Genomic DNA, 26,605 nt, shown 5'->3' with positions numbered 1-26,605 from the left:
GGCATAGTAAACTCTCTTTAATATTGTGTTGTATATGCAAAAAATTAGCCGTTTACATTTTAAGGCATTTTGCTTTTAAACTCATTTGTCATGTACATTCATATTACAGTGGCATGATTTAACAATATCAGTGATAAAAATGTCAATAAATGATTTTACATTTAACACAATTACAAGATATGTAAAATATAACAACAAAAATATTTTACTCTTCTTACTTATATAATAAACCATCTAACATGGCCTAAACTGCCCACTGAGCACCTCAGTCCGCTCCGTCACTATCCTGCCATATATAGCTTACAATCTGTGCTCTGCAGCATGTGCACTGTGGTAATGGAAAACAAAATGTATCACACATACTGTAGCCTCCTGGGTCCTGTCACTGCAGCGGTGAGCGTATAGAGATATTTTTGGTTTGTGAGGAACGAGGGGTATAAATCTGCAGGAGTGAGACCACCGACTTCCTGTGAGGATACTGAACACTTAACGTTTGCTTTATCTGATAAGACCAGATTGAACCAGATGTGCCACCTTTATACTTTATATATCTGTGAATTACTAATGATGTGACCTTGTGACCTCCTCCCTCCCCCACCTTTTTGGCACATGTGCAACCTTGTTTCTGCAACTCCAAATGACCTTTGTATAAGATATATAACATAATGCCCATCCCATAGCTATCATTACATTTCAGTCTTGCTCTTAGTCTTCATCTACTTTGATGCACATTGCATTGTGCAAAGAACAGTCAATAGTGGAGCAGCCCAGGCTCCGTCCAGCAGGAAGGTGTGTTGGTATTAAGGGTGTGTGCCCCTACAGGTCTGCACACAGAAGCTTCCTCATGCATGTCAAGCCGCTGTGCACATCTAAAGAGTTTATTTTCATTTTCACCCCTGGCACCAGTAGTTGGCAGCCACTCTTCAGTCTGTCACCAAAACACCCTCAAAGGAGGAAATAACCCCAATAATATGCCCACAGCACCAGAGAGGAAGCCATGGGAACATTCACAGTCATCTTGACTGTTTTAACAAAGTGAGAAGCGTCTGGAGTTGATGTTCATCTTGGTGAGGCCCAGGTGTTTCAGAGGGGTGGACAGAGCAAAGGCGGCCTTCATGGGGATGTCACACAGCAGGTCTGATTCCTCTCCGCACTCCTCCAGCTCGTAGGTCGCGTCGTCCAGCATCTCCTTATGGCGGTCACACACCTGCTCCACCTTCAGCCGGTGGATCTCCCCTCGCAGACGGATCAGCTGACGGGCCAGACGGTTGTCCTGGACTTGCATCTCCCTCTGGAGGATGGAGCAAAGGAGGTTGAGGAGAAAGTGAGCATCAGTGAGATACCAGAAAATATGTGGAAGTTTGGATTTAGATAACTTTAGATTTAGTTTTATTTACTCATCAAAGGGTTTTAATCACTGGTATGTGCTATATACGGGTACAGCATCCTGGGACTGTGAGAAAACAGACATCTGTTTGTTCCACAGACTTTGTTTATGCAAAGATGACTGCATGAAGTAGGTCATGCAAGGCCTTGACTTATGCAGAGCACATCACTGACGAATCATTGCAACATAGAACATCTATTATGTGTAGATGGGTATCATTGTTGATTTTTGGTTCGACAGGAAGAAGGAATTTCAACTTCTATGACATTACTTGCACTAAAAATAACACTAATTGCCCTATATGTTTGTCAAATAAAATGAAATAAAATGTTTGGTTGTCACTCACCAGCTCTTTTCTCAGAAACTCCAAAGCATCATCAATAGTATCAAAGCCACAGATGTTGCGCACAACCAGCTCTGAGTTCTCATTTCGCAAAATCGCAGGCATGGAAACGACTTGTCCCCCAGAGCCAGGAGCGTCTGCTGGACAGCCTTCCTTCCACGGTCGGCTCTGGACCCGCTCCTGCCACTCCAGATAGGATGGTCTGCGAGTCTGTAGCTTCAGCTTCTCTGTGAGCGCTTTCACGCTGTCCAGATCCTCAGCGCGTCCCTCGGAGGACTCATCTCCAAACTCCTTAAAATCCATCGCTCCAGAGAAGGAGAGTCAGACTGCGACAGAACACAGTCCCTGGAAAATCCGCGTCGAGTTCGCTCGCAGGTTTTTGCAGCTTGGCGATTTGAGCGCAACAGGTCCTCACCTCCTTTATAGGGAGAAAAGGAGCAGTGACCGCCCATCCCGCGGAGGACAGGGAGGCTGCAGAATTTATAGGCTTTTTATGAACGAAGACAGATTTCCCTGAACTTCCTCCAGATTCTGTAGCAGAGACTGGGCGTCGCTTTGTCAAACTTTTATCTTATTTCATATTTCTAAACAAGCAGTGGTGTAGGAAGTGGACAGATTCTTTACTATTGTATTTCTACAACAGTGTAGAATGCCCCAATACAAGTAAAAACACAAGTTCTGAATTCAAACTATTACTTAAATCAAAATACAGAAATAATAATAATGAGCTGTATCGAACCACTTTACATTCCTGGGTAGTTTAATCTAACACACTGCGTGGGCTACAATTTCATAAGCCTGCCATGTGTTTTGCATGTAAAAGCTGCAATCAGCAAAGAGTAAATACATGTATTGTGTAGGGACATGGAAAGTTTCACTTTCCTCTGAAAGATGGTGCAGTGGAAGGATAAAGTGTAGCATAAAGTGGAAATACAGGTAAGCCACAAGTACCTCAAATGAAGCACGGTACTTGAGTACATGTACTTGGTTACAGTCCACCACTGTACTCTTGTACTTTTTTTTTTATTAAAATGAGGCATTCTGCATGAGTAAAAGTACTTTCATTTCTAAATACTTCCATTAGCTACTGAATGCAGAAGTAAAGTAAAAGACTCAAGCAGTTCCTCCACCACAGCACAAAACAGCAAAAGTCTGACCGGTGGGTCGTGATTTACACCTGCTCTCTCTCTGTTTGCCTATGCTGCCATCTAGTGGCTGTCTCTTATACACATCTACCGGTGGGTCGTGATTTACACCTGCTCTCTCTCTGTTTGCCTATGCTGCCATCTAGTGGCTGTCTCTTATACACATCTACCGGTGGGTCGTGATTTACACCTGCTCTCTCTCTGTTTGCCTATGCTGCCATCTAGTGGCTGTCTCTTATACACATCTACCGGTGGGTCGTGATTTACACCTGCTCTCTCTCTGTTTGCCTATGCTGCCATCTAGTGGCTGTCTCTTATACACATCTCAGTGTTGCTGTCACTCAGGAAACGTGCACTTCCGTTTTCAGTCTACTCAAGCAACACATTTTCCATTTCGGTGACCACCCTGTGTTTGAGAAGGTGAAAGCTATACACCAGAGGCTGGGTGGGTATGTTCACAGAAAAATGAAATCTATTTATAACCTCCTTATCGTCAAACAAACAGAGCGCAACAGCGGTGTAGACAGAGGAGGAGGCTCACTGCTTTCATTTGCTAACAGAAGCGGCGAGGAAGTGATTTGAAGTCGAGGTCTGTGCTTCTTAAGTTCGCCAGCGGTGGGTTTTGATTTTTAACCGGCAGCAGATGGAGTTTTCTGACCACATCAAGACCGCCAATGTGGAGGATGTTGTGCTCCGACAGCCCCTACACCCGCCGAGCAGGGGCACCCTGTGCATCACCGGCCACCACCTGCTCTTCTCGGACAGGGGGGAGGGCAGCTCCCGGCAGGTTTTACTGCTCCTCAGGAACATCGATGCCATTGAGAAAAGGTGAGGGAGGACGACTGAGAAGTGAGAGGTCATCGTCACTGTGACAATGTACATCTTACCAAGTCGTGTAGTTTCCTACTGCATTAGAAAATGATCATGTGCAGCGGTAGAAGTCGGCCAAAACAACAACACGTCTCTTGAGTCAACAGGAATCCATCAACAGCCATAATGTTTAATGCGTCTAATTACATCAATTAATGAGGGATCTTTCAAGCACTAATTTCTTGAGAGTATGATTGCAGACTTGTGCATGATCAAACAAATAATCAATCACACTAATCAACAATAACTAACCATCACCAAGTTGCCTCTACTGTGCCAGTGAATGATCTAATGTCTAATTCATGTCTAATTACACTATTCCTCAAATCTTTTTTTTTTTTACCAGTGTGGAAAACCTTTTGGGCTATTCCGCCCTCTTCTCTAATGCAGGCCGCAGTGAAAGGTTGGACATCATTTGTGTTGCAGTGTGTCTGCTCTGTGCTGCCCTTATTGTCCACAGTACTGGAGAATGAAATTTGCTAACAAGATTACAGCAGCTCTCCTGTCACCCTGCACACGCTTGTGTTGAGGGTTGCTTGCTATTTGCTTTTAAGCCTTGTAGAAGCTTAAGCCTTGCTGGAAACCACTGGATATATTTTTGGTCAGTAACAGAGAGTAGGAGTTGCACACTGATTTGTCAGCAATATAAAGCCCCCTCTCTCTCTCTCACACACACACACACACACACACACACACACACACACACACACACACACACACACACACAGCCCAAACCCAGACTGGGTTTGTCATCCATCTCTGCTGCAAGTCAAACTTTCTGCACTGCAAGAATCAAGACATGCAGCATTGACGGGAGGGGGGGGGTAGAAATACATGTTTTGTTTACATTCTTTTGCAAGAGTCATAGTGGTGTGTGTGTCTTTGTGTGTGTGTGTGTGTGTGTGTGTGTGTGTGTGTGTAGGATATCTGGATCCTCAGGAACGATTACCATCAAGTGTAAAGATCTGCGTGTGCTACAGCTTGACATCCCAGGCATGGAGCAGTGTCTCAATATTGCACGCTCTATCGAGGTATAATAATTAATCCTAGAATCGTACTGAGCCCTGAAATGTACAAAAGGTTGAGGAAATCATTATTTGGTCTTGTGATGGGCTCTCATCTTTTTTTGAATACATTATCTCTCACTATTTCCTCTTTGCCCTGGTTTCTGCTTTAAATCTGATAATAATCTATTTCGATGTCTTACAACATTCTCTTTCTCACTCTCTGTAGACTCTGTCCTGTCTGGACTGTGTGTCGGAGATGTATCCTTTCTTTTACAGACCTACTGATCTCAGCCTGGAGGACCAGTGGGGTCTCTCATCCCCTGAAAAGCTCTACAGTCAAGTGACAGAGCTCGTAAGCAACAGATGAATCTCTATAAACTTGTTGCTGCTGTACAGACATGTAATTTCACATGCATAAAACACATGTACACACATAAGTCTCACAGGCAACCTTTCCCAACAGTGACCCACCACCCACATGACAGGAAAATGCCAGGGGCAAATGAATGTAGGGGTCAGGATTCAGGATATCCTTGTTGCTTAGCTTTCATTTGTTTTCCCTTAATTTCAGAATGTGCTGCACATAATGTGTATTCATGCTTAACAGACAGACATCTTCCTCTAGGAATAGCATGTTGCTATGGTGAGGGGTGGACCCTGAGGGCAGCAGCATTGTTGCATGTGTTTTACAGGCACAATGTTCCCAGAACATGGGAGATATCTGTACTTTTCATCAGGCTGGCTTAGTGGAACCTGATTGGAGCGTGCATGTCTTTGTCTTTCTTGCCACTTCCAAGAGAGTTGAGCTGTCCTGTTTAGCTGACAACTACAAATTGTAAACTGTAACTCTTGATTAAAGAAAATTTAATATCAAAATTTGTCACAGGGTTAGGGTTAGGGGTGTCAGGTCTGTCTGTACACCCAGATGGTTATCTCAGCCTAGCGTAAAGACTAAAAATAGGCTAATTAGAACAATGATATAGAGCTAGGCTAATTGTTTCCCCATGTTTCCAGTATTAGTTAAGCTAAGCTAATCTGCTACCGGCCCCAGCTTGATATATATTCTTTAGACATGAAAGTCGTATCAATATTCACATCTAATTCTTTGCAAGAAAGCGAGTCGATGTATTTCACAACATTTGAACTATTTCTTTAAAGCTGTTTCTTTGGAAAACATATTAGCTTCACGTACAAGTTTGCATTACAGAATGGCATCCCATGTTGCAGTTTTGTCATTTTATACCTATATGATGTGACCAATCAGTAGTCAACAGTGAAACAAAACATGTATTTTCCCTCCTGGTCTTTAAGAATGAACATGTCAGCAGTTAGCACATGCACCCACCCACATGAGAGCTGTTTCCTGTGACATTAATATCATGAAGTTGAAATTTTCCAACCAGGGAACTGCTGTTTTCAGTAATTCATTAGTTATTTGTTTTGTGTGACTAGTGTTAATCACCTTCTCTCTCTTCTGTTTGCAGCATGATAGGTGGAGATTGAGCACTGTGAACAGAGAACACTCAGTGTGTCCCACCTACCCCTCAGCTCTCATCGTTCCCAAGGACATAAATGATGACATGTTGGTAAAAGCAGCCAAATTCAGACAGGGGGGACGTTTCCCCGTCCTCTGCTACTACCACAGGAAGAATGGCATGGTGAGATGCTTGTGTGTTCCTCCTCTAGCCTACAATATATACAAGCTACCAAACAATTCTGACCAAACTAAAACTTTACAGGTAATCATGCGCAGCAGTCAGCCGCTGACGGGGGCCAATAGGAAGCGCTGCAGGGAAGATGAGCTCCTCCTCGAGGCTGTGATTGACGGCTCTGACAAAGGTTACATTATTGACACCCGCTCCAGTCAGCAGGCTCAGCAGGTCCGGATGACAGGTGGAGGGTTTGAGTCCAAATCGTGCTACAGCCGCTGGAAGAGACTACACAGACAGGTGGAAAGGTGTGTGTATAAGAAACGTGTACTGGGAGTGGATGCTGTTCATCGTTTTATGATACTGATCTTTCACCATTTCCTACATATGTGTGTCAACAGGGGTAAAGCTCTCCAGGAGAGTCTAATTAAGCTGGTGGAAGCCTGTGGTGACGAGTCCCATAATATGGACCGTTGGCTCAGTAAGCTCGAGAATTCAAAGTGGCTGTCTCGCGTCCAAACTGCTCTGTCAACTGCTGGCCTGCTGGCAGAGTGTGTGGAGAGGTAAGATCTTACACATCTTATGTGTGTGTGGTGGGATTACAGTTGGTGAGCTGTATGCAAATACATGTGTCTGTGAAGAATTTTTTCTCACTTAAATAAAACATTACAGGAGGATAGTAAAATCCTCAAATACTAATGTTTGAATACTATAATAGAAAGATGTCATTAATTCAAACTGTACACACAGAGAAATAAGGGTTTCGTTTTTGTACCCTAATGTACATTTTTCAGAAAAGTACCCTGTAATGTCCTGAAATGCTCCTTAGGGTGATAACTGGGCTGATAACTGTGGAACTTACAAAACAATACAAAATCATTGCTGACAGCAAAGAATACATAACTGTACATATAACAAGACTGAAGTACAGACAGATGATGCTGCAGATCAGTGATTACAAAATTTAAATATAGAGTTGGGTTTGTTGTAATAGAATAGGTGACAATTCCCGTTCAATTGTTGGTCTTGGAATAATTTTTATCATCTTCATTAACAACATAGCTGGGTGTATAGGGTGTACATTTAGTGATTGCAGCTAGTCTTTGTTATAATGGTTTTGATGATGTTGTAGGGTCATGATGCAGGCTCATAAAGACAGTGTTAAAACACTGAATTAATTGAATCTAATACAGTATGTGAATCATGAATTTGCATTTTGTACTTTTACTTAACTTCCTGTTTTCTGTATGAAACCAAATGAAATTTTGCTTGGTGGCACTCAGTGATTAGAGAATGGCTCCTTAGGTCTTATGCTTCAGCTTAATGTTGAGACGCACCGCTTTTTGTCATGTGCTGGAACTTTTTTAAGGACAAATCAGTTCTATCAGAACAATATATTGAAATGCAATGAAAATGGATTAGTTTACATATAAAAGGCTGATTTTGTTAAAAGATTTGTCTCTGAATGTAGGGGTATGTTTTACCTCATAAAGGTACAAACTGACGTGTCGCACCAACTTTACCTCATAAAGTACCAATTCTGTACCTTTCCACTGGGTATATTTTTGTACCAGGACATAAAGGTACCTTTTGTCACTAGGGGTACTGAAATGTTCCTATAGACGTGCAGACAAGAAGGCACAAAAATGTGCCAAATGTTCAAAGGTACGGTGCAGTACCCTGCCTGAAGGAACTCAAATGCATATTTTTATCAAAAGCACTATAAGGAAAAACTATAATGATGTCAGGACAACTGAACAAATAATGACAACACCAACAAAGACAAAACTAAAGCATTTAAATCCTGACAGCAACACTTTCCGTCGTTGTTTTGATTTGAAATAAATGCAGCGTGATTTTTATGCATATAGAGTTACAACACTGTGCTGTGTTTGTTGATTTTGTCCAGAGATGGTCATTCGGTTCTGGTTCATGGTTCTGAAGGGACAGATTCCACTTTGCTCATCAGCACTGTGGCTCAGCTCATCATGGACCCATGCTGCCGCACACTGGAGGGGTTCCTGGCTCTGCTGGAGAGGGAGTGGGTACAGGTGAGTGTATGTGTGTGTATGAGAAGATTGGGAAGACGCTAAGATATCCTTTTTGGAAAGACCTGTTGGAATAAATGTTGGCCAAACACTGTGGGTTATAGAAACAACAGAGATATAACACTACCCGTGACGACCCATCAGTTTTCCCCCACACTTTTATTTTTCAGGTTGATTTTCTTACTAAACTCTCTGGTCACGGTCCTCTGACAGTCCAAACAGCATATTCCAGATGAGAGAAGATCTGAGTCCATAAAAATGTTGATATGGTCGTCTGACTCTCCTTCAGTTAGGCCATTTACAATACGCTCAAAGTAGCCACAAACTAACAGCTGCAAGTGCCACAGCCAGTGTTTTTCCCCCTGGGTTTTGCCTTACAGAATACATTCAGCCTGCCACAGAATTCAGTGTGCCTGTGTATGTACTGTGTGCATTTCCTCTCTCAGGCAGGACACCCGTTCCAGCAGCGATGTGCCCACTCAGCCCACTCCCACGCTCGTCTCCAGCAGGAGTCCCCGGTCTTCCTGCTGCTGCTGGACTGTGTGTGGCAGCTGTGGCGTCAGTTCCCTCTGGCTCTGGGCTTCTCCGAGGCGCTGCTCCTGAAGCTGGCGACTGAGGCCTACGCCTCCAACTACGGCACCTTCCTCTGTAACAGCGACCAGGAGAGGTCCGTGGTACTTGGCATTTGGAATCAATGGCTGACACAAAACTTTCTGTGTCATACCAACCTTTATGTTCATGTGCGTCACGTTACCTCATTCTCCTTCTCTCAGGTGCTCTCTAGGAGTGAAGGAGAAGACTCACTGTTTGTTCCAGGCCCTGCTGAGGCCCGAGGAGAGAGAGCGTTACTCCAACCCCCTATATGAGCGCACTGAGCTGGCAATCTGGCCCTCAGTCCACCCTCAGTCCCTGCAGCTCTGGAGAGGTGAGCTTTGATTGGCAGATGCATTCAAACCTGACCTTGTGTTTTCTGACCTGTCAGTTAGCATCATTACTAACATTCATTCAGTATTGTAGCCTCTTATATAATTGCAGTGCCTTCGCTAGTGTTGTATGCATAAGTGTTGATAACTTTGGGGAGTCTTGACTAAAGCCCATGTCTGATCCTCAGGCTTTTTTCTGAGGTGGACTCAACAGGCTCGTCACCTGGAGGAGGCTCAGGAGGAAATAAGAAACATGGTCATTGCATGGGGGAGGCTGGCACTCAACTGATAAAACCGTCCAACATGTATGAGTATGTGAAGATGATTAGTCTGAACATGTTGAACATGTTTTAATGAGGAACGTTAAAATGTGCAATGCCTTTGACTCTGGGAACGTTTTCCGAATCCTCAATAACCTGCAGTGATTTAATGTAAAGTATATTTTATTCTTTCATAAAATAATATTAGAAAAAACTTAATTGTTGGTGTCATTTGAGGCTTTTAGCCATCTATAATTTCACATCATATTTCACTGCTTTATAAACGACTTAAATTTTCTCTAATTATAGCCTGTGTTTTGCATAATTCCAGTGGGATGATTATTTTCTGGCAAATATTCACTCATAAATATTATCAAAAGAAGAAGGCTGTGTAACTGACACACCTCCCAGTCCTGTTAAGCTCAGCTAAACACTCTTCACAATGCAAATCCCTGTGCACAGCAAGTCAGCATGTTTGCACACACGGAGCTTTGCAAGCTGGAGACTGTAGTCCTGTTCAGTCAAGAGCCACAAGCCCTGGTGATTACACAAAGTGGACAAGAACCACATAGCCCAGCATGACTTTCTATAGCTGCTTATTTATCCAGTGGTTACTGGGTGAACTGAAACGGTGACCAATCGGATGGTAATCTTTTCATTCTAACACGTAAATGCCTCAAACGCTGTCTTATCGCCTCTTGTTTTGCAATTTAGTTTAGAGGAGTAGTTTTGGATGTACTAAGTTGCATCTGCTGGTGTTGGATCAAGAATCATCTGTCTGGGATTTCTGATTTTGTCAGCACACAGGTAATGTATTTTTTTCCATCTCTATTAGTTGAATCTGCGTCTGTCAAGCTGTTTTAAGATTATTATGTTCTGTGTAATCAGAACAGTGTGATTAAGCTCAGTTTAACCTTCCTAAAGAACTGCTATTGGACATGCAACCGGGTGTGCTGGTCTGTGCGCCCACTGCGGCTGTGCTGGGCCTGTTTTGCCGAGGTTGCCTCAGCAGGGTGCAGAGTTCGCCCAGTCGCAGCTTCAGGTCTTTGCCCAGGCAGATGAGCAGGTGGAACAGCCGGGAGACCTGCAGCCCCCCACCTCCTCAGGAAAACCCTCGTGTTCTCATCACAGGTGACACAAATATCTGTCTGTCACTCGCACGCAAAAGCTGCTTCAATCTGACATTTATTTATATATTCAGGGAAAGATGTGTTTGTTTTTTTTTTTCCACAGCTACCCAAACACTGAACCTGTGAAGCTGCCATTGCTTTCTACCACTTTCACTGTGGAGTCACTGTTGGCTGTGGGTTGTACTATTGGCCGCAGAGCAGCTACAATAGGGGCAGAATGCGTTACACAAGTGCAACTTTTAAAGGATCCAAAAGTGGTGCAAAACACTCAGATCTTAAGTTTCTAATAACATGAAATGTGATAGTATTGGGAGAAAGGATTCATATCAATGTCTTATCAATGGCATGAGTGGAATACTACAGACGTGCAGTCGTTTTTTTCTTTTCGAGTTGTTTTCACAGTGCACCAGCAGCAAGACCCCATTTTGACTCTTCACAATAGAGTGCATGCAGACAGTGCTAGTGATATAAAAGAGCCAATGAGTCACTGTGGGGAGAATAATACCCTGCTGTCACTTTTTGTCCCAGGATAAAGCTTTGGAACAAACAAAAAGCTTTTTTTTTTTTTTTCAGCTGAAGCATGGTGCACCAAAAACATTGGTTTTCATTTTCATATCAAACTCATTTGTTTTTCTGCACAGATAAAATGTTAAAATTGTCTCTGTATACAGGTGGCCTTGGACAGTTGGGTGTGGGGCTTGCACAAATGCTCAGGTGAGATATTTAGAAATTCCTGAGACATCAAAGTTTGTGAAAGTATGAAATTTGAGTGTCATCATCATCATATCTATATTCATGTGTAGAAAACAGTATGGAACAGAGAATGTAATCCTCTCAGACATCAAGAAGCCTTCACCTCATGTTTTCAGCAGTGGTATGCAAAACCTAATTCAAGTTATATGACTTTTTGTTTTCTGTTTTTCTGATATAATTCATATATTTCTCATTTCACACATCACAGAATAAACAGCTAATGCTTTTAAATGAAGTCCTCACCTCCCCTTCTTGTCATCAGGTCCATTTGTGTATGCTGATGTGCTGGACTACAAACACCTCCGAGAACTGATTGTAAATAATCGTATCACTTGGCTGGTCCACTACAGCGCTCTGCTCAGTGCTGTGGGAGAGGCTAATGTGGCTTTGGCACGCAAGATCAACATCACAGGTCCGCTTGACTGCACACAGCATTTACATATACCACCTTTTCAGGGATTATTGTGTTGAACTTTGGATGTTCTGCTGATCTAGGCCTTCATAATGTGCTGGACTTGGCCCTGGAGAACTGCCTGCGCCTCTTCGTCCCAAGCACCATTGGAGCATTTGGTCCCTCTTCTCCACGTGACCCGGCCCCTGACCTCTGTGTGCAAAGACCTCGAACCATCTATGGCGTGTCCAAAGTGCATGGAGAACTGATGGGGGAGGTAAAATGATCTTAAAAATCCACACACACATACAGAGACTCCATTGGAGTACGTGTCATGTCAATCCGCTTCTCATTCTTCAGTATCTCCATCATAAGTATGGCTTGGACTTCCGCTGCCTACGTTACCCAGGTGTGATATCAGTCAACACGCCTCCTGGAGGAGGAACAACAGGTATTGCATCATTTAACATCTGCATATCAACACAGTGTATATTCAGCACAATCGGATGGATCTTATGGACTAAGCACTCTGGACTTCTGTCTTCACAGACTATGCAGTTCAAATCTTCCACGATGCTCTTAGCACAGGTCATCACGAGTGCTACTTGCGACCCGACACACGTCTTCCCATGATGCATATCTCTGACTGCCACCGTGCCACAGTAGAGTTCATGCAGGCTCCAGAGTGCCAGCTGTCCCTGCGCACCTACAACATCGCTGCCATGAGCTTCACGCCAGAGGAGGTGGCCCAAGAAATCCGCAAGCATCTCCCTCACCTCAAGGTCACCTACAATCCTGACTCTGTCCGCCAGACCATCGGTATGTCTCAATGCGTGTGGTACACATAGCTTCATACAAAACCTGGGTGGGATGACACATATTAGAATTGGCAAAGTGGGGGTCCAACTGACATGACACAAAATCAGCTATATGGAAATATTATATTGATTGAGGCTATTAATCCATAGGTCAGTTTTGATAAAATTTGATTTGTATTCACTTGTTGGTGTTTGTGATTAAAGGACAAAAAATTGCAACATTACTGGTGATTTGCTCACTGTTAACTTGTTAAAGTGTGTGACATTTTAAGAAAAAGCTCAATCTGTAAGACTTTCCTGGATGGACCTGAAAGCATTTTTATCTTCTTTTATTTTGAAAATCGTTGGTGGGACTGATATTGCTATCTTTAATCTTGTTGTGATGGGGCTAATGTGGTCATCTCTGTCACTTTGCAGCAGACAGCTGGCCAGTGAGGTTTGATGACACCAATGCCAGGAGAGACTGGGGCTGGGCACCGGCCTTCGGGCTCGAAGAACTCGTGTCAGACATGCTGCGCTCCATTCGAGACAAGAGGACCAATGAGGGTTTGCCAGTCAGCTAGCAAAACCTGCTCCACAAAGACGGACCAATGCCCTACCCCTGACTTTTCTTCAGCCTGCATTTACCAACAATACACTATCTTTCACTTCACTTTCAGACGTCGTCAACCACTATCCTGTGTCACTCTGGACCATTACAGTAATGAGCCAGGGACTGTTTGTAAAGTGGGAGTTCTCAGTCAGAACCTCTCAATCTACAGTGGACAGTGAGACGTCATACATATGCGCACAAGCACACAGTCTTTTTCAGGGAATAATATACTGTCAAACCTTCTCTCCATCTTTGTTGTTTTTAATTGTTATCATGGTATAAGCATCACTTTACACATGGGTATGTTGCCTCCGATGGAACAGAAAACTACTTACTTCTTAAGCTTTAGAGATTTTCAAATGTCATTGCATGCATGGACACAGTAGTCTGTTACAATGTCTATTACAATGTCTAACACAAAATGGACCAGTTGCATATTTAAAGTAACAAATCTGTCGTACACTTTGATACCAGGATCATCTGAAATGACTGGCTCAGTTAACACTGGACTGTATTGACACATCGTGTATTCTGGCTGTTTTATGAGACAGTCTTTTATAGTATAGTCTATCAAGTGAAAATCACACACTGTATGCAACCCCACTACCCTTGCTGTGGCATCTAACAAGAAGCCTTTATTTTACTTTTCTGCCAGCAGTGTGATTTTGGTTATGAATGAGTACCAATAACAAATGAAGCCTTATTAACTTTGAAAAACAATGTATAAAAATGCAGTGTACTTTGAATCAGACCTTGAACAATAAAAATGTTATTTATCCAAACACCAGTGATTATTGTATATTGCTCAACCTTGTGCATTCATATTGGTGCAATTTTGAGTAACTGAACTTGAGAATTTCCATTTTAAGCTATCCCATACTTCTTCTCTACTACATCTCAGAGAGAATGATTAGGCTACTCTTTTTATACGACTACATTTATTTCACTACTGTAAACACTGGTTAATTTGCAAATCCTGATTGTATATGCAAAAAGCATGATCCTCAAATAAAGTATGATGCAGTGTTATAGATTCAACGACGCAGCAGTTTATGAGGTTAAGATTGTCCCCACTTTGACTAACTACATTAAAATTCTGCTCACACATTCATGCATCAATAATTATAAGCCTATGGCATAACATTCGTGATTCTGTAACAGTCAGGGGTCATTCTGTGTAAGGAGAGGTTTTAATGTTAATAAGTATATTTGCCATTGAGAGTTGACACCGTAGCACTTTAACTAGAGTACACATTTCAATGCAAAACTGTTTAATTTTATCCACAAACAGGGGAGGATTTATCCTCCGCCTCTCCGCGGTCATTATAGCAGATGTATTGCTTGTTTCTTCCTGCAGAGGCGCACCCTCCATCCGGCTCGCCACACACGTCTTTCTCATCGGCGGCTGTTATTATCAATTTTCTCCGATAATGGACGCGGGATTCTTCCGCGTAAGATATTTAATCTTATTTCTGACTTTAAGTGTCTTGTTGTTAAGTTGCCTGGCTATACATTGTTTGCTTAGAACATTGATGTGCCATATGTAATTCGGCGGAGGGCCATACAGTCAGAAACGTTACGGCCAGGGCTTCGTCTATCAACCGATAACAAGCTTGGGTTTCGCCATTAGTCGTGTTTCTACTGGGCAACTCTCAGAGTGAAGCTGCACGTCTTAACTAAAACAATGTGTGTTACCCTACAGCCCAATGTAACGTTACATTGCTTAAATGTTATAACCTTTCCACATTAATGCGCAGGTGGGAAACATTTGCAGGAAGTAGACGAGCCAACCTAGCTAGCTAGCTACTGCTAATTTGCTAGCTTTGGCTAAAGATGGCGCCCGGGCGGTGCATCGTTTCTGTCTCTGTGGGCTAGTCACGACCACTGATACGCTCCCGTTAGCGAGTATATGTAGACATTTAGGTGTATTGAATTACTGCACTAATGTGACTTTTGATATTGTGTCCACATCAGCGCCGGTTTCAGTCAAAGTAGCCGCCAGACTGTGCTAATATTAGCCGGTCAGTTTTCCTTTGAGGATTAAGCAGGCTAACTGTTAGCTTAACTAAGGTTAGCTTGCTGGTATCAGTGTCACATACGACTCAATTTGACGGTTTAAATTTAACAGGATACTTTGGTCACCTGAACCGACGTTGATTAAAAATTTGAACTTAATTAAGTACACGTGTTAGTACAAGTATCCCAGGGTTAGCTAACTTAACCTAAATTCTGTGTTTTGGTTTCGATGTACTGCCGGTTTCTTAGAGTGCAGTAACGTGACGCGGGGCTAGGAAGTTTGAAGCATACGTTGATTTGCGTGTAGATACAATTGCCATCGTACATCAAACAAGCTAACTAATATTTGATGGTTTATTGTTCCTTAGGGCACGAGTGCGGAGCAAGACAACCGTTTCAGCAACAAGCACAAGAAACTGCTGAAGCAGCTGAAATTTGCAGAATGTCTGGACAAGAAGGTATGAGACCATCCACATGATCAATAGTTTTTCCACTGTGTTAGTATCTTTTCCTCAACAAATTGTTTCTTTTAAAAATGTAATTACTTGTGATTTGCCAGCCACCATTGCCATCATTTGCATTGAATGAAACTGAAGGCCACAGCTCCAAGTAGACCATGTAGCCTCAGGTCATTTAGTCACTGATTGATTTTACAAACTGGGTGCTTTTGGTTGCTTGTGTCACCCTTAGGTGGACATGACCAAAGTGAACCTGGAAGTCATCAAACCTTGGATTACCCAACGAGTGACAGAGATTCTGGGATTCGAGGATGATGTCGTCATAGAGTTCATATTTAACCAGCTTGAGGAAAAGGTAAGATCTATAGCTGTGTTATTTTTTGTTTTTTCAAAACATAAATTTGAGGGCAATGCTTAGTCAGTAAGAAGGGATATAATCAAATAATTGCACATCCTAGTCAAATTGAAATTGAATGGGTAAAGTAACAATTGGTATAAAACTGATATATGATAACATAACCATGTTTTGCTGTTATGTGACAAAGTGCCTTTATTTAGCAGTCTTCTAATGATGATGTGATTTATGATTTAAAAGGCCTGAACCAATATGGATGTTATACCTTGCATCAGAAGTATAGCACCAACACCTAATTAGCTCTCTCCTGAGCCCAAAGTCACTGAGCCCAACTCTCCCTTCATGATGCAGTGTGTGGTTTGAGGTGAGTTATATGCAGGGATCACCTATATCATGTCAGTGAAAGACACACCTGAACAATGCCATAATCATATTCTCCGTAGGTACTTGCAGTGCATCATTAAACTGCCCAGATCCCTTTTAAATGTAACTGGAATTATAGGCTAAAAACAGTGAGGATTTAACAATGTGCCACAGCCTATTGTTAAGAGTATTGGATCTCCTTTTTTACATTCTTAAAAGAGTGAAGAGTATTTTAACACCAAGCTGAAATAGATTGTTTAAGTGAAAGTTTCAAGTCTTTTGCACCTCTTTTGGGTGTGGTCAGAAATGTCCTCTGTTGCACTGGTAACCATTCCTAAAAGTGATGCGATGGTTGTCATGATCACACCCCAGGTGTATCTGCATCATTGTGGCAAGTTCAGAACTTAAGCCACTGGAGGTCAGCAAAAAACAAGATCTTGAGCTGATTTTGAGTTACACTGTAACAAGTCTGTTAAAACCTCTGACTCCACCAGCATCTCAAGTGAGTGTGGTCAGATGTGTAACAGACTCCTGATTTGCAACCATAAGTAACAATACTTTTCAGCTTGGTGTTAAGTTACTCTTTATGTTTTCGACTGTAACAAAGTCCTTCTTGGCAGTAGAGCTGTAATGTGAAGCCCAACTGGTGTTATGTATTTCATTTCGAACTCTAAACTGCATGTTCTTCATCTCAGAGGCTGTAGGCTACTTTATTTAAATAGACTCATCACAGCCATCATAACCGAGTTAACTTTTTTTAATTTATTTTTTTGAATCATACTGCTCCACTGATATGTTAAACCATTTGGGGTATCTGGGTAATAGGTAATTTCCATTACACAGACAAAAGAAAAAGAGTAAATGGAGGGAAAACAACAAGTAATTTACACACAGTATCCTCCATTAGTTACCAGGCTTCCATCCCATAGTATACTTGAATGCAAGTTTTGGCATATATGCATATAACCCTCCTTAATGACTTCCATTCTTCTTAGATGCTAAAAGCGTCATATGTATTTATTAAATAATGGTATATGTGACACCAGCTTTCCACATTAAAATATGATTTTAATAAAAAAGAAAAAAATATCTTTTGCTTGCCATGGCTTTTGGGGGGTGGGGTGGGCTGTTGAAGCTAAGTTTAAAGGGTTCTGTTGCATAATGGTAAGATTGGCTAATTGAATTGAGATTACGGTATCTCACAATTATTCTATCAGTTGTTGAAATAAAACTCCTTTTTTTGTGTAACTGTGTACTCATTATTGCTTGTTCGTCTCTTGCAATTTAGATAAATGATATAACATTAAGCTCAAGGTGGTTGAGTCTCAAGCAGTAGGGAGGCGGAAGCAAGCCAAGGGAGCTCCGTGCCCACTGATCCCACGGGACTCACTGAAGACACCGGAACTGTACTTGCAGTGTTGGGTTTTAATGCACTCTGTATTGTGGCTATTTGTTTAACTCCTGAAGTGTAGACGGAGGGGAGACTGGAAAACAGTGGGTGGGTAGGGACACAGAAATGTAAAGTAGTGGGGATAGCACTGAGGAAATCAAAGTATTGATATGGCATTTTTTTTTAATGATAGATTATGTATCTGGGAAATAAAAATTGGTCATAACAGCAGTATTGCATGCAGTTTTTATATGACTAGATATGTCTCCCCTCAGCAAGCTTGCATTCTCAGTTTGAGTTTGTGAGTACAATTTAAATCAATCACACTTTTATTTTGATTGGTTATTGAGTCCAGTATTGGACCCAAGGACGTTAAATATTCTAGTCAGTATCTAACATGTTTTGAGTATGGTTAACTACATAGTCACAGGTATAGTTTAGTGAAGAGTAGAAGGTAGGAAGCCCCATTTGTGGGATCCTACCTCCCTCTGATATTTGCCTTCAATCATTTCAATTGCCATATGGTCTTTCTCTCCCCCCTTCGTGTGTGTGTTGCAGCATCCGGACAGCAAGATGATGCAGATCAACCTGACAGGCTTCCTGAATGGGAAGAATGCCCGTGAGTTCATGAAGGACCTGTGGCCCCTGCTGTTGAGTGCCCAGGAGAACATTGCCGGCATCCCCTCTGCTTTTTTGGAACAGAAGAAAGAGGAAATTAAACAGAGACAGGTGAGCTGCTGTCTGAAGTCAAATTTGGCAAAATGTCTGCGTAAACTCACGGTCCTGGATCGGTGGCTTCTGACGATGTGTAGGAGGGTCAAGTAGCCCAGACAGATGAAGACAGTGTAAATAGGTCTGACAAAGTCATAGACGCGCAGAAATAGCGTGTCTAACTTTGGAGACACATTTTTGTAAAATGCTATGATCACAGCGAGCTAATATAGAATAAACAAGTGACAGTATATGAACACTGCAGGATTGAAGATATATTGGTGATGAAAGTGATGATTGATCCAATATTGTTCCATTTCTGGTAGATTGAGCAAGAGAAGCTAGCTTCTCTTAAGAAGGTGGATGAAGACAAGAAGGAAAAGGACAAGGAAACCAGAGAGAGGGCTCAGTCAAAGAGCCCGAGGAGGTAAGAGAAAACCTTTCAGTATTTAGATTAGTGGGCAGAAGTTGCATTTGTGTATTTATTGCAGAAAATGGAAAATTGTTCTTGGTTTTCTTCTCTGTCCAGGCGAAAGACAAGGTCACCATCACCACGGCGAAGGTCACCAGTGAAGCGGGAAAGGAAACATAGCCCCTCACGCTCCCCAAGACGCAAACCTAGCCCAGCTGGTGGCAACTCACCCCCTCCACCCCTGATGCAGCTGCCTACAAAACCGTTAGAGCAGCTTGTGGAGCCAGATACATCAGGAAGAGCTCTGCCAGAACCAGTGGTCCAAGAAGCTTCTTCCACCTGGTTTGTGGAATACTTCAAAAATTTAAATTTTATCTGGGATCCAAAGTTTGTAGTTATTTGTTTTTAATGTAAATAATAATTATAATAATATAATAATTTCAAGTTCACATGATCTTATTTTCATGTATTATTTTAGTTAGATACTTGAGTCAAATGTCTAGGTAGTATTGTTGGTTGTATAGTAAGGTTTAGTGTAGTATAGTCGTGCCTTTAGATTACAATAACGATCTGACGGAACGTTCAATCTTCTTTCTGTGGTCTATAGTGACACAGTTGTGGAGGTGGTGAAAGCTGACTCAGTGACAGAAGTCAAAGAACCCTCCCTAGAGAAAACTCATAAGAAAGAGGAAAGACCCAGGTCTCGGGAAAGGGAGAAGGACAGCAGGAGGGAAAGGCCTCACCACCGCTCCCGTTCTCATTCCCGTTCTCGCAGACGTCGCTCCCGTTCTAGGTAATTAATTCACATTCATGGCATTAACTTACAATGATGTCTTCCAGTCTTGGGCCTCAATTACTTTTTATGTAAAATCAATGACCTCAATTCGCCCTCCCTACCCCATCAGATCATACTCCCCTCGTAGAAGGCAGAGTCCCAGGAGGAGAATGTCACCTCGTCGAAGGAGTCCCCCCCGACGTGGTCCCACCAGCTCCAGACACAGACACAGACGCTCCCCAGTCCGCAGGTCAGTGAGAACCTAGGCAGGGTGCACAGGGTGGTCTTGTGGTTAAATGGACCATCCTTAAGTTATAGCCTCAATTCATCGTGATCTCTTCCTGTTTTCAAGATTTTAGTATTTTATTGTCATATATTGCATATGACTGCAGGGTGCTATTGTGTATACTATACCCCGGCCATGCTGAGGACTTCGGACCTTAATTTTCCTGTTTTAAGGTGTTAATGTATTCGTGTCCTACAGGAGGCGTTCTCGCTCTGCTTCATCCTCTGGCAGCAGCTCCTCAGGCTCTCGCTCACCTAAAAAAGCGATGAAAAGAATATCTAGCACACCTCCCCGAAAACAGGTCCATCATCCAGACACCTCCATTAGCCCTGCGGGGAAGGACAGGCGCTCGCCGTCTCCACGGGCTAGAAGAGGCCGGGGTTCGGCTTCCCCACCCAGATCATCTGGTATGATCTTAACAATTCAATTCATCCGTGGCTCTCTGTATTTATTACATCTTTGTCTGGTATAGCCATGTGACCATTTCAGTTACTTGGCTTCTTCTGGTTCTTAGAAATCAGATTTCATTATTTAAAATGTTGCTTTGCTCAAATTCTTTGGTAAATGAGGGTACATAGAACCAAATTATTGCCGTGCAATTAAAATGTGCATGGGCAAGAAGTAAGCCATTATTTCAAATTTTATAATAAAACAAGAATTATTATTATTACACAAAGTTCATCTAAAATTCTTGGTGGCTTGTTTTTCAGGTTTAAAGCGAAAACCAGGAGGAAGGGGTGATTCTCCACCTGATAATACCAAGCCCAGACACTCTGAAGGGTCTGACTCAGGTAAGTGACAAATTCTCTTTTAAAGAACTGTAATGACCTTTCACCTCTCAGCTCACTAACAGAGATGACCAGTCGTATGGAGTTCCCAGCCACTTCTACTTGTCATAAATGGACTTTTTTTTTTTGCCCAGTTTGTTTGCCCTGATTTTTCAAGAGGGAGGGGATGTTCACCTCATTAAGGTCATTGCAACTTGGCTTTGTCTTAAATTTATTTGCAGGTGTCATTTACAAAATGCTTAATTTTAATCGTGCCAACGAGAGGGAAAGGAATATTTGTGAAAATTTTTTTTTTTTTTTTTTTTGTTTTTCTTTTTTGGTCAAGAATGATTTTATACAGTAGAAAATGGAGATAAAGTTCAATAAGGTAGAAAGTCACGTAAATGTGTGCCATATAACCTCATTACAGTGCCCCCATTAACCTGCTCTGATGACTCTTTTTTTTCCCCATTTTTTTCCCCCTATTTTTTATTTATTTAAAAAAAGGCATTGTCAATATACAAAAAATAAGCTCAGATAATTTTACATAAGGCCCTTTTCCATTTTTTTGTGTACAAGTATACATGCGGATCAACAGAAAAAAGTCTATAAGGATCACAGTGCTTGTGTGTCGTAGCTCAGTCCTCCAGGAACCGCTCTGATAATTCTGTGTAGTAAACATGTATTGATCCCAGTTAACTCATCACTATAAACGGAGTGAAACAAAACTCCTTATACCAACACAAGGGACACTAGTAGTAAAATATATGGTCCTATTGCACTGTGCCATGCTGAAACATGATCAAAACTCAAACCAAATAAATAAACCAACAAATCTATTTCTGTAATATTTGTAACTTTTCCATGGCAGTCTGTTTAACTGGTTTTGTTAACACTGATGGGACACTCAATGCTCTACATTTCAGAGGAGGATAAAAATGAGAAAGGGGCAACAGCAGATTCGGTGCAGCAGCGACGTCAGTATCGCAGACAGAATCGACAGTCGTCTTCAGGTTAAAAGCGTTTTTATCCCCGTTCTTTCCTCTCCCATACCCAACCCCTTTCTCTAACCAAGTCTCTGTCCATGTCATCTTGCACTCATCGTCTCATGGACTTTTGAAGCTGTGCCCTAACCCCAACCTTGGTGTCTTTTCCTCACCGCATACAGTTAAGGCTACAACGAAACAGTTGCTGATGCCCCCTGTCTCTGTGGTTTCAGATACAGGGTCTTCCTCCTCAGAAGATGAGGGACCCAAGAGGCCGACAGCAGGGCCAGGTGCAAGGAATGGTGAAGTCAGGAGGAGACGAAGCCGTACGCCTTCCCCACGGAGGCGACACAGGGATCTCTCTCCAAGGTTAGACATAGGCACAATACTTATACATAGGTCTGGGTGATAAAACGATAGCAATAATTATCGCGAAATTATTTTCTTCGATAGAAACAATAAAAATGTTTGATAAGTTTTGAATATAATTAGGTCTGCATTGCACAAGTTAGGATGCACGGTGAGGTATAAATGCAGGTCAGCACATGATATTATTTACAGAGGTACGCAGTGGCTGGCGGGCAGAACACAGCTCAAAGGACGAAGATATTGTCAACGAGAGAGGCCGCTCAACTTCAGTAGTTTGAAGATATTTGGGCTATTTAGTCTGACAAAGACAGCAATGTGCACTGCACACTGTGCCGGAGACATGTTCCATCAAAGTCAGGCAACACCCCAAACCTGTTTCATATTTGAAACAATATCGGCCGTTAGAACACACAGAAAGTGAGAAATTACAGGCCCAAACAAGTATTAGTGGACCCTCAACGAGCGCCAGGCCAGTACCCAGCGCAAATCTTCTTCTTTTATTTATTTTGCAGTCTGATCATGTTACATGTGCGCTGTATCACACTGTAGAACTTAATTTTCTATTTACTATGTTGAGTAAAAAGGACTGAAAAGGATTTTGATTTTAATCATGCATATTTTGTCATATTTTGAATGTTTTACCTCAGAGTTTTTAAATGTTCTGCTGTTTGGCAAGTGTTTGTCATGTTCTGACTAAATAGAACAGTTTAAAACCACAATTGACTGGTTTCTTCAACTTTCACTCAGGAGCTAAAATCAGCCTTTTAAGAAGAAGAAGAAAGAAATAATGATGTGGCATTTATCGTGATAAATACCGATACATTTTTATCGTGATAACAGTTTTGGCCATATCACCCAGCCCTACTTCCACACTATCTGAATGATTTAACTTCTAAAACCCACATTATAACCAACAATATTTGTACCTTTCCAGGAAAAGAAGATCTCCATCTCCTGGACGCAGACGACGCTCCCCCTCTCCCCCACGACGTCGCAGATCTCCCTCTCCTCCTAGACGCAGGTATAAGCATGGTCATGTCCATTTTGTTTTATTTTAATGTTAATAATCAAGGATTCAGAGTGGTTTTTGACAATTGTATTTGGTGCCTAGGTCTCCCTCCCCACCTCCCCGTCGACGATCTCCATCCCCCAGACGATATTCTCCTCCTATCCAGCGTCGCTACAGCCCCTCACCATTGCCTCCACAGAAGAGGAAGATGTCTAGCTCTCCTGCTAAACGCTCCTCTCCAGGGCCCAAGCGACGTCCCTCTAGGTCCCCCAAGCGCAGAAGTTCTCCTGCTCAAAGGAGACGCACACCTCCATCCTCCTCATCACCACCACCAAGACATAGGAGGAGCCCCATGTTGCCTTCTGGCTGGCAAAGCAGGGACACACGGTCCCCTGCTGCAGGAGCCGGCCGCCCGTCCCCATCTCCTGTAAACCGCAGTCGCAATCTTAGGGGTTCCACCAGTCCCCAGGGACGTTTTGAAAGCTCCTGCACATCTCCATCAAACCAGCGAAGACAGCAGTCCCCTTCACACAGTGGCAAACCCTTCCGCAGAGTGTCCCGCACCCCAGAGCCACGCAGCAACCAGAGGTAAAAGAAGCAAGCATTTATAGGACAGTCGTTTTATTCTTTTTGTACACTGGAACCTGTGTATGTGCAGTTAGTCTTTGAACATCCTCCTGATGTCAACTGTATCTTCTCCACAGACCCTCTCCAAGCCCCCAGCCTATGAGGAGAGCATCTTCCAGATCAAGATCTGTTTCTCCTCAACCAGCAGCTCAGAAACGTCCACCCCCTGCATCTGCCTCCCCCTCACCGTCTCGCTCTGCTAGTGGGTCCCCACCACCAGCCAAAAAGGCCAGCAGCGGTTCCGGCAGTCAGTCCCCAAGCAAGGTTTGATATTTAATATTATTATCCTAAGGTTGATGGTATTAACACTTAAAGGTTTATGACTTCAGTCTTGAATATTATGCATGTCTTCAAATGCAGAATGCCACACATTCTGGAAAAAATCTGCGATGCCTGGATGTTTTTAATGTGCAACAAAATTATAATTAGGTTGTTGCATGCCCCTAAATTGAATTTTGTCTAGTATCCTAAAGGGTGTTAGTTTGTAATTGGGGTTTTGTTTAGGGATGATGTTGCAATGAAAGTATGCAGCTGGAAATGCAGTTTGAAATCTAAAGTGTTTTGAACACTCCAGACAATTAGATATGCATCATCATCCCATCTCTTAAACACTTTGAAAGACCTTTAATACTGGGAGTACTTGAAAGCATCTTGAGCCGCAAAACCAATTCTGTAAATTGTTGGAAATTCCCTGGAAATTATGTATTTAATTAAGTAGGAACCCCGCTGTTGCATAATCCCTGCTTGGCACAGTAATGCTTTGAATGTCATTCCTATTATGTTGTTTATGTGTGTCATTTAGTAGCACTCAATGTCGGCCTCATAAAAACCTGTTTTATTGCAGAACTCAGATGTTGACGGCAGTGGGAAGAAAAAGAAGAAGAAGAAGGAAAAGAAACACAAGAAAGAGAAGAAACATAAGAAGCACAAGAAGCACAAGAAGGAGAAAAGTGGTGCTGCTGGTAATGGAGATGGGCAAGAAAACCAGGTTGTGGAGGAGGATGGAGATTCAAGAAAGGTAAAATTTGGTTACTAAAAATCACAGAAACTAAGGCCTTCTGATCCCTGTTCAATAAATCTTAAAAAATGAAACTAGTGGACTTTACTACATTACTAGTGGACAAAACTAGTGGATACACGAGTGATGTTTCACACTCTTCTTTTAGGAATCAGATAGTGAAGTAGATGACAGCTTGGACGACCTAGAGAAGCACCTAAGAGAGAAGGCCCTGCGCTCCATGAGGAAGGCCCAGATGTCTCCATCACAGATGTCCTGAAAACAAGGGGCTTTCTCACTTTTGAATTTTCCACTCACTCTTGATGTTTGTCATCAACCTGGTTCAGCTTTAGAATGTACAAATTGTTAATTCTTGAGTCTTTTGTTTTTCTTTTTACTGGTTTGGTACATTCTGAAGAGTGCGTTGCATTATGAGCTTGATTTGTCAGTTAGTGTATTATCTAAACTGTAAAGAAGCTTGTGTTGTCTATCATTTTAAATTGTTGAGCAGGGAAACGGTTTAAGCTCGGAGGTTAGAGTTGGGCAGGTTTCAATTATTTTCCACAGCCTACACTAGATTCCATTGAGAAATTATTGCATGTGCAGTGATTGTCTCTGATGTGCATGAACCACTGACCTTATGGAGTGTAGAGAAAAACCAACATACAGTAACATACTGTTACTACTGCCTTTTTATTAGTGGAACCAGTGACACAGCTGTGTGCACTGTTAGAGGCCCTAACAGAATGTCTTGTCCCACATTGTAACTCAATAGAGGTGTTTGGCATTGTTTAACCTGCTGTTTTTTCTGACTTTGAAATGATCTTGTTTTATGACTAAAACAGTCTGATATGATACAGAGTATGCTTTAATTTTCCAAATGAATTGATATGCAATTTTATGTTGACACTCTTGCACCAAGCTAATCTCTGTGGGACTGCTCTATAATTTGTATTTAGCAACCCTGGCTCTTGTCATCTGGTCATCCTTTCAGAATTAAAACCTTTTTATAGGATTTGTGTATTTTCCTTTAATATAAAGGGGCTGGAAGATTTGATCAGTTTTGTGTTGGTGGGGAATCTATCAACTGACAATCGATTTGGATGGATGCAGATAAAAAAAAAATCTTTAAAAGCAGGTAAAATGCAGAATTGGTCATTACTTCTGTTAGAGTTCACCTACATCTTCTGAAGCTGGGTGTATGACATCTGCCTGCACTGCATAATTATTCAAATGAGACATCAGGGCCCCAATCTTATGTGTCTAAGTCAAAACATCTAATGACAACATGCTGCAGGATATTCAGCAGCTGATCAGAAAAGTATGTGTTCTGTGTAACTAAATCAATAAAACAACCGGTGTCTTTGTCACTAGTTAGACCAAAAAGTCAATTTACTCATACTTTTTTCTTAGTTTCACGACAGTGACAGTTGATCCTTAACTGATTTCTTGAATTGTATTATTTAATGACAAAAAACTAGGGCTGAACCTTTGTGCCAAAAAAAAAAAACATTAATTATATAGTAATTATTTTTGACATATTGCAATTGCGAAATGAGTCACGGTTATAGTAGAAATGCTGGAGTACCAAACCAGCATGTGAGGAATATGATTTACAGACCGGGGCATCTCTTAAGCATCAAAATGCTTCATTTATGGTCCGTACGCTTTGCCTTTTATTAAAGAAATTGCAGCTGCTGCAATTTGGATATTGCAGATGGCCATATTGCCATTATTTCGATTAATTGCTCAGCCCTGCAAATAAAAT

The 26,605-nt window shown here is 42.1% G+C and overlaps 4 protein-coding genes across 11 annotated transcripts; 3 read left to right on the top strand and 1 right to left on the bottom strand.

Moving 5' to 3' along the window:
• fam167b (family with sequence similarity 167 member B) lies at positions 1-2,164 on the bottom strand. The gene is made up of 2 exons (XM_023399880.2): positions 1,734-2,164; positions 1-1,291 (listed from the first exon to the last, which is right to left on the bottom strand). The coding sequence occupies exons 1-2, from the start codon at positions 2,031-2,033 to the stop codon at positions 1,028-1,030; spliced, it is 564 nt and encodes a 187-aa protein (XP_023255648.1). The 5' UTR covers positions 2,034-2,164; the 3' UTR covers positions 1-1,027.
• A 1,029-nt stretch (positions 2,165-3,193) lies between these two features.
• Positions 3,194-10,435, top strand: LOC111650079 (myotubularin-related protein 9). Of its 4 annotated transcripts, none has more exons than XM_023399860.2 (12): positions 3,194-3,320; positions 3,436-3,703; positions 4,092-4,148; positions 4,668-4,776; positions 4,979-5,104; positions 6,237-6,410; positions 6,492-6,709; positions 6,803-6,964; positions 8,311-8,452; positions 8,896-9,116; positions 9,223-9,374; positions 9,561-9,676. In XM_023399860.2, exons 2-12 carry the CDS (start codon positions 3,519-3,521, stop codon positions 9,659-9,661), a joined length of 1,647 nt encoding a protein of 548 aa, XP_023255628.1. In that variant the 5' UTR covers positions 3,194-3,320; positions 3,436-3,518; the 3' UTR covers positions 9,662-9,676. The 4 variants fall into 4 exon arrangements, with proteins under 4 accessions (XP_023255628.1, XP_087028345.1, XP_023255629.1 ...); XM_087172219.1 differs by having other exon boundaries at positions 3,214-3,324; XM_023399861.2 differs by lacking the exon at positions 3,194-3,320 and adding an exon at positions 10,347-10,435 and having other exon boundaries at positions 3,335-3,703; positions 9,561-9,683.
• tdh2 (L-threonine dehydrogenase 2) lies at positions 10,347-14,098 on the top strand. 2 transcript variants are annotated; one of them, XM_023399864.2, is made up of 9 exons: positions 10,347-10,439; positions 10,557-10,763; positions 11,434-11,476; positions 11,566-11,636; positions 11,778-11,927; positions 12,011-12,183; positions 12,267-12,357; positions 12,456-12,725; positions 13,142-14,098. In XM_023399864.2, exons 2-9 carry the CDS (start codon positions 10,571-10,573, stop codon positions 13,285-13,287), a joined length of 1,137 nt encoding a protein of 378 aa, XP_023255632.1. In that variant the 5' UTR covers positions 10,347-10,439; positions 10,557-10,570; the 3' UTR covers positions 13,288-14,098. The 2 variants fall into 2 exon arrangements, with proteins under 2 accessions (XP_023255632.1, XP_087028346.1); XM_087172220.1 differs by lacking the exon at positions 10,347-10,439 and having other exon boundaries at positions 10,675-10,763; positions 10,866-11,476.
• Positions 14,099-14,659: 561 nt separating this feature from the next.
• srrm1 (serine/arginine repetitive matrix 1) lies at positions 14,660-25,852 on the top strand. 4 transcript variants are annotated; one of them, XM_023399883.2, is made up of 17 exons: positions 14,660-14,767; positions 15,701-15,790; positions 16,023-16,145; positions 18,457-18,627; positions 18,936-19,036; positions 19,139-19,363; positions 19,629-19,814; positions 19,927-20,046; positions 20,281-20,489; positions 20,793-20,873; positions 21,776-21,862; positions 22,069-22,204; positions 23,139-23,225; positions 23,316-23,801; positions 23,918-24,104; positions 24,685-24,858; positions 25,007-25,852. In XM_023399883.2, the coding sequence occupies exons 1-17, from the start codon at positions 14,747-14,749 to the stop codon at positions 25,115-25,117; spliced, it is 2,595 nt and encodes an 864-aa protein (XP_023255651.1). In that variant the 5' UTR covers positions 14,660-14,746; the 3' UTR covers positions 25,118-25,852. The 4 variants fall into 4 exon arrangements, with proteins under 4 accessions (XP_023255651.1, XP_023255652.1, XP_023255655.1 ...); XM_023399884.2 differs by lacking the exon at positions 21,776-21,862 and having other exon boundaries at positions 14,663-14,767; XM_023399887.2 differs by lacking the exons at positions 14,660-14,767; positions 15,701-15,790; positions 16,023-16,145 and adding an exon at positions 16,381-16,509.
• Positions 25,853-26,605: the final 753 nt, after the last annotated feature.

Source organism: Seriola lalandi, unplaced genomic scaffold (assembly GCF_002814215.2).
Source record: "Seriola lalandi dorsalis isolate HSWRI2012SDOR001 ecotype SW California unplaced genomic scaffold, Sedor1 jcf7180002052126, whole genome shotgun sequence".
Classification (NCBI taxonomy): domain Eukaryota; kingdom Metazoa; phylum Chordata; class Actinopteri; order Carangiformes; family Carangidae; genus Seriola; species Seriola lalandi.
This window is presented reverse-complemented; position numbering and strand designations above follow the sequence as displayed.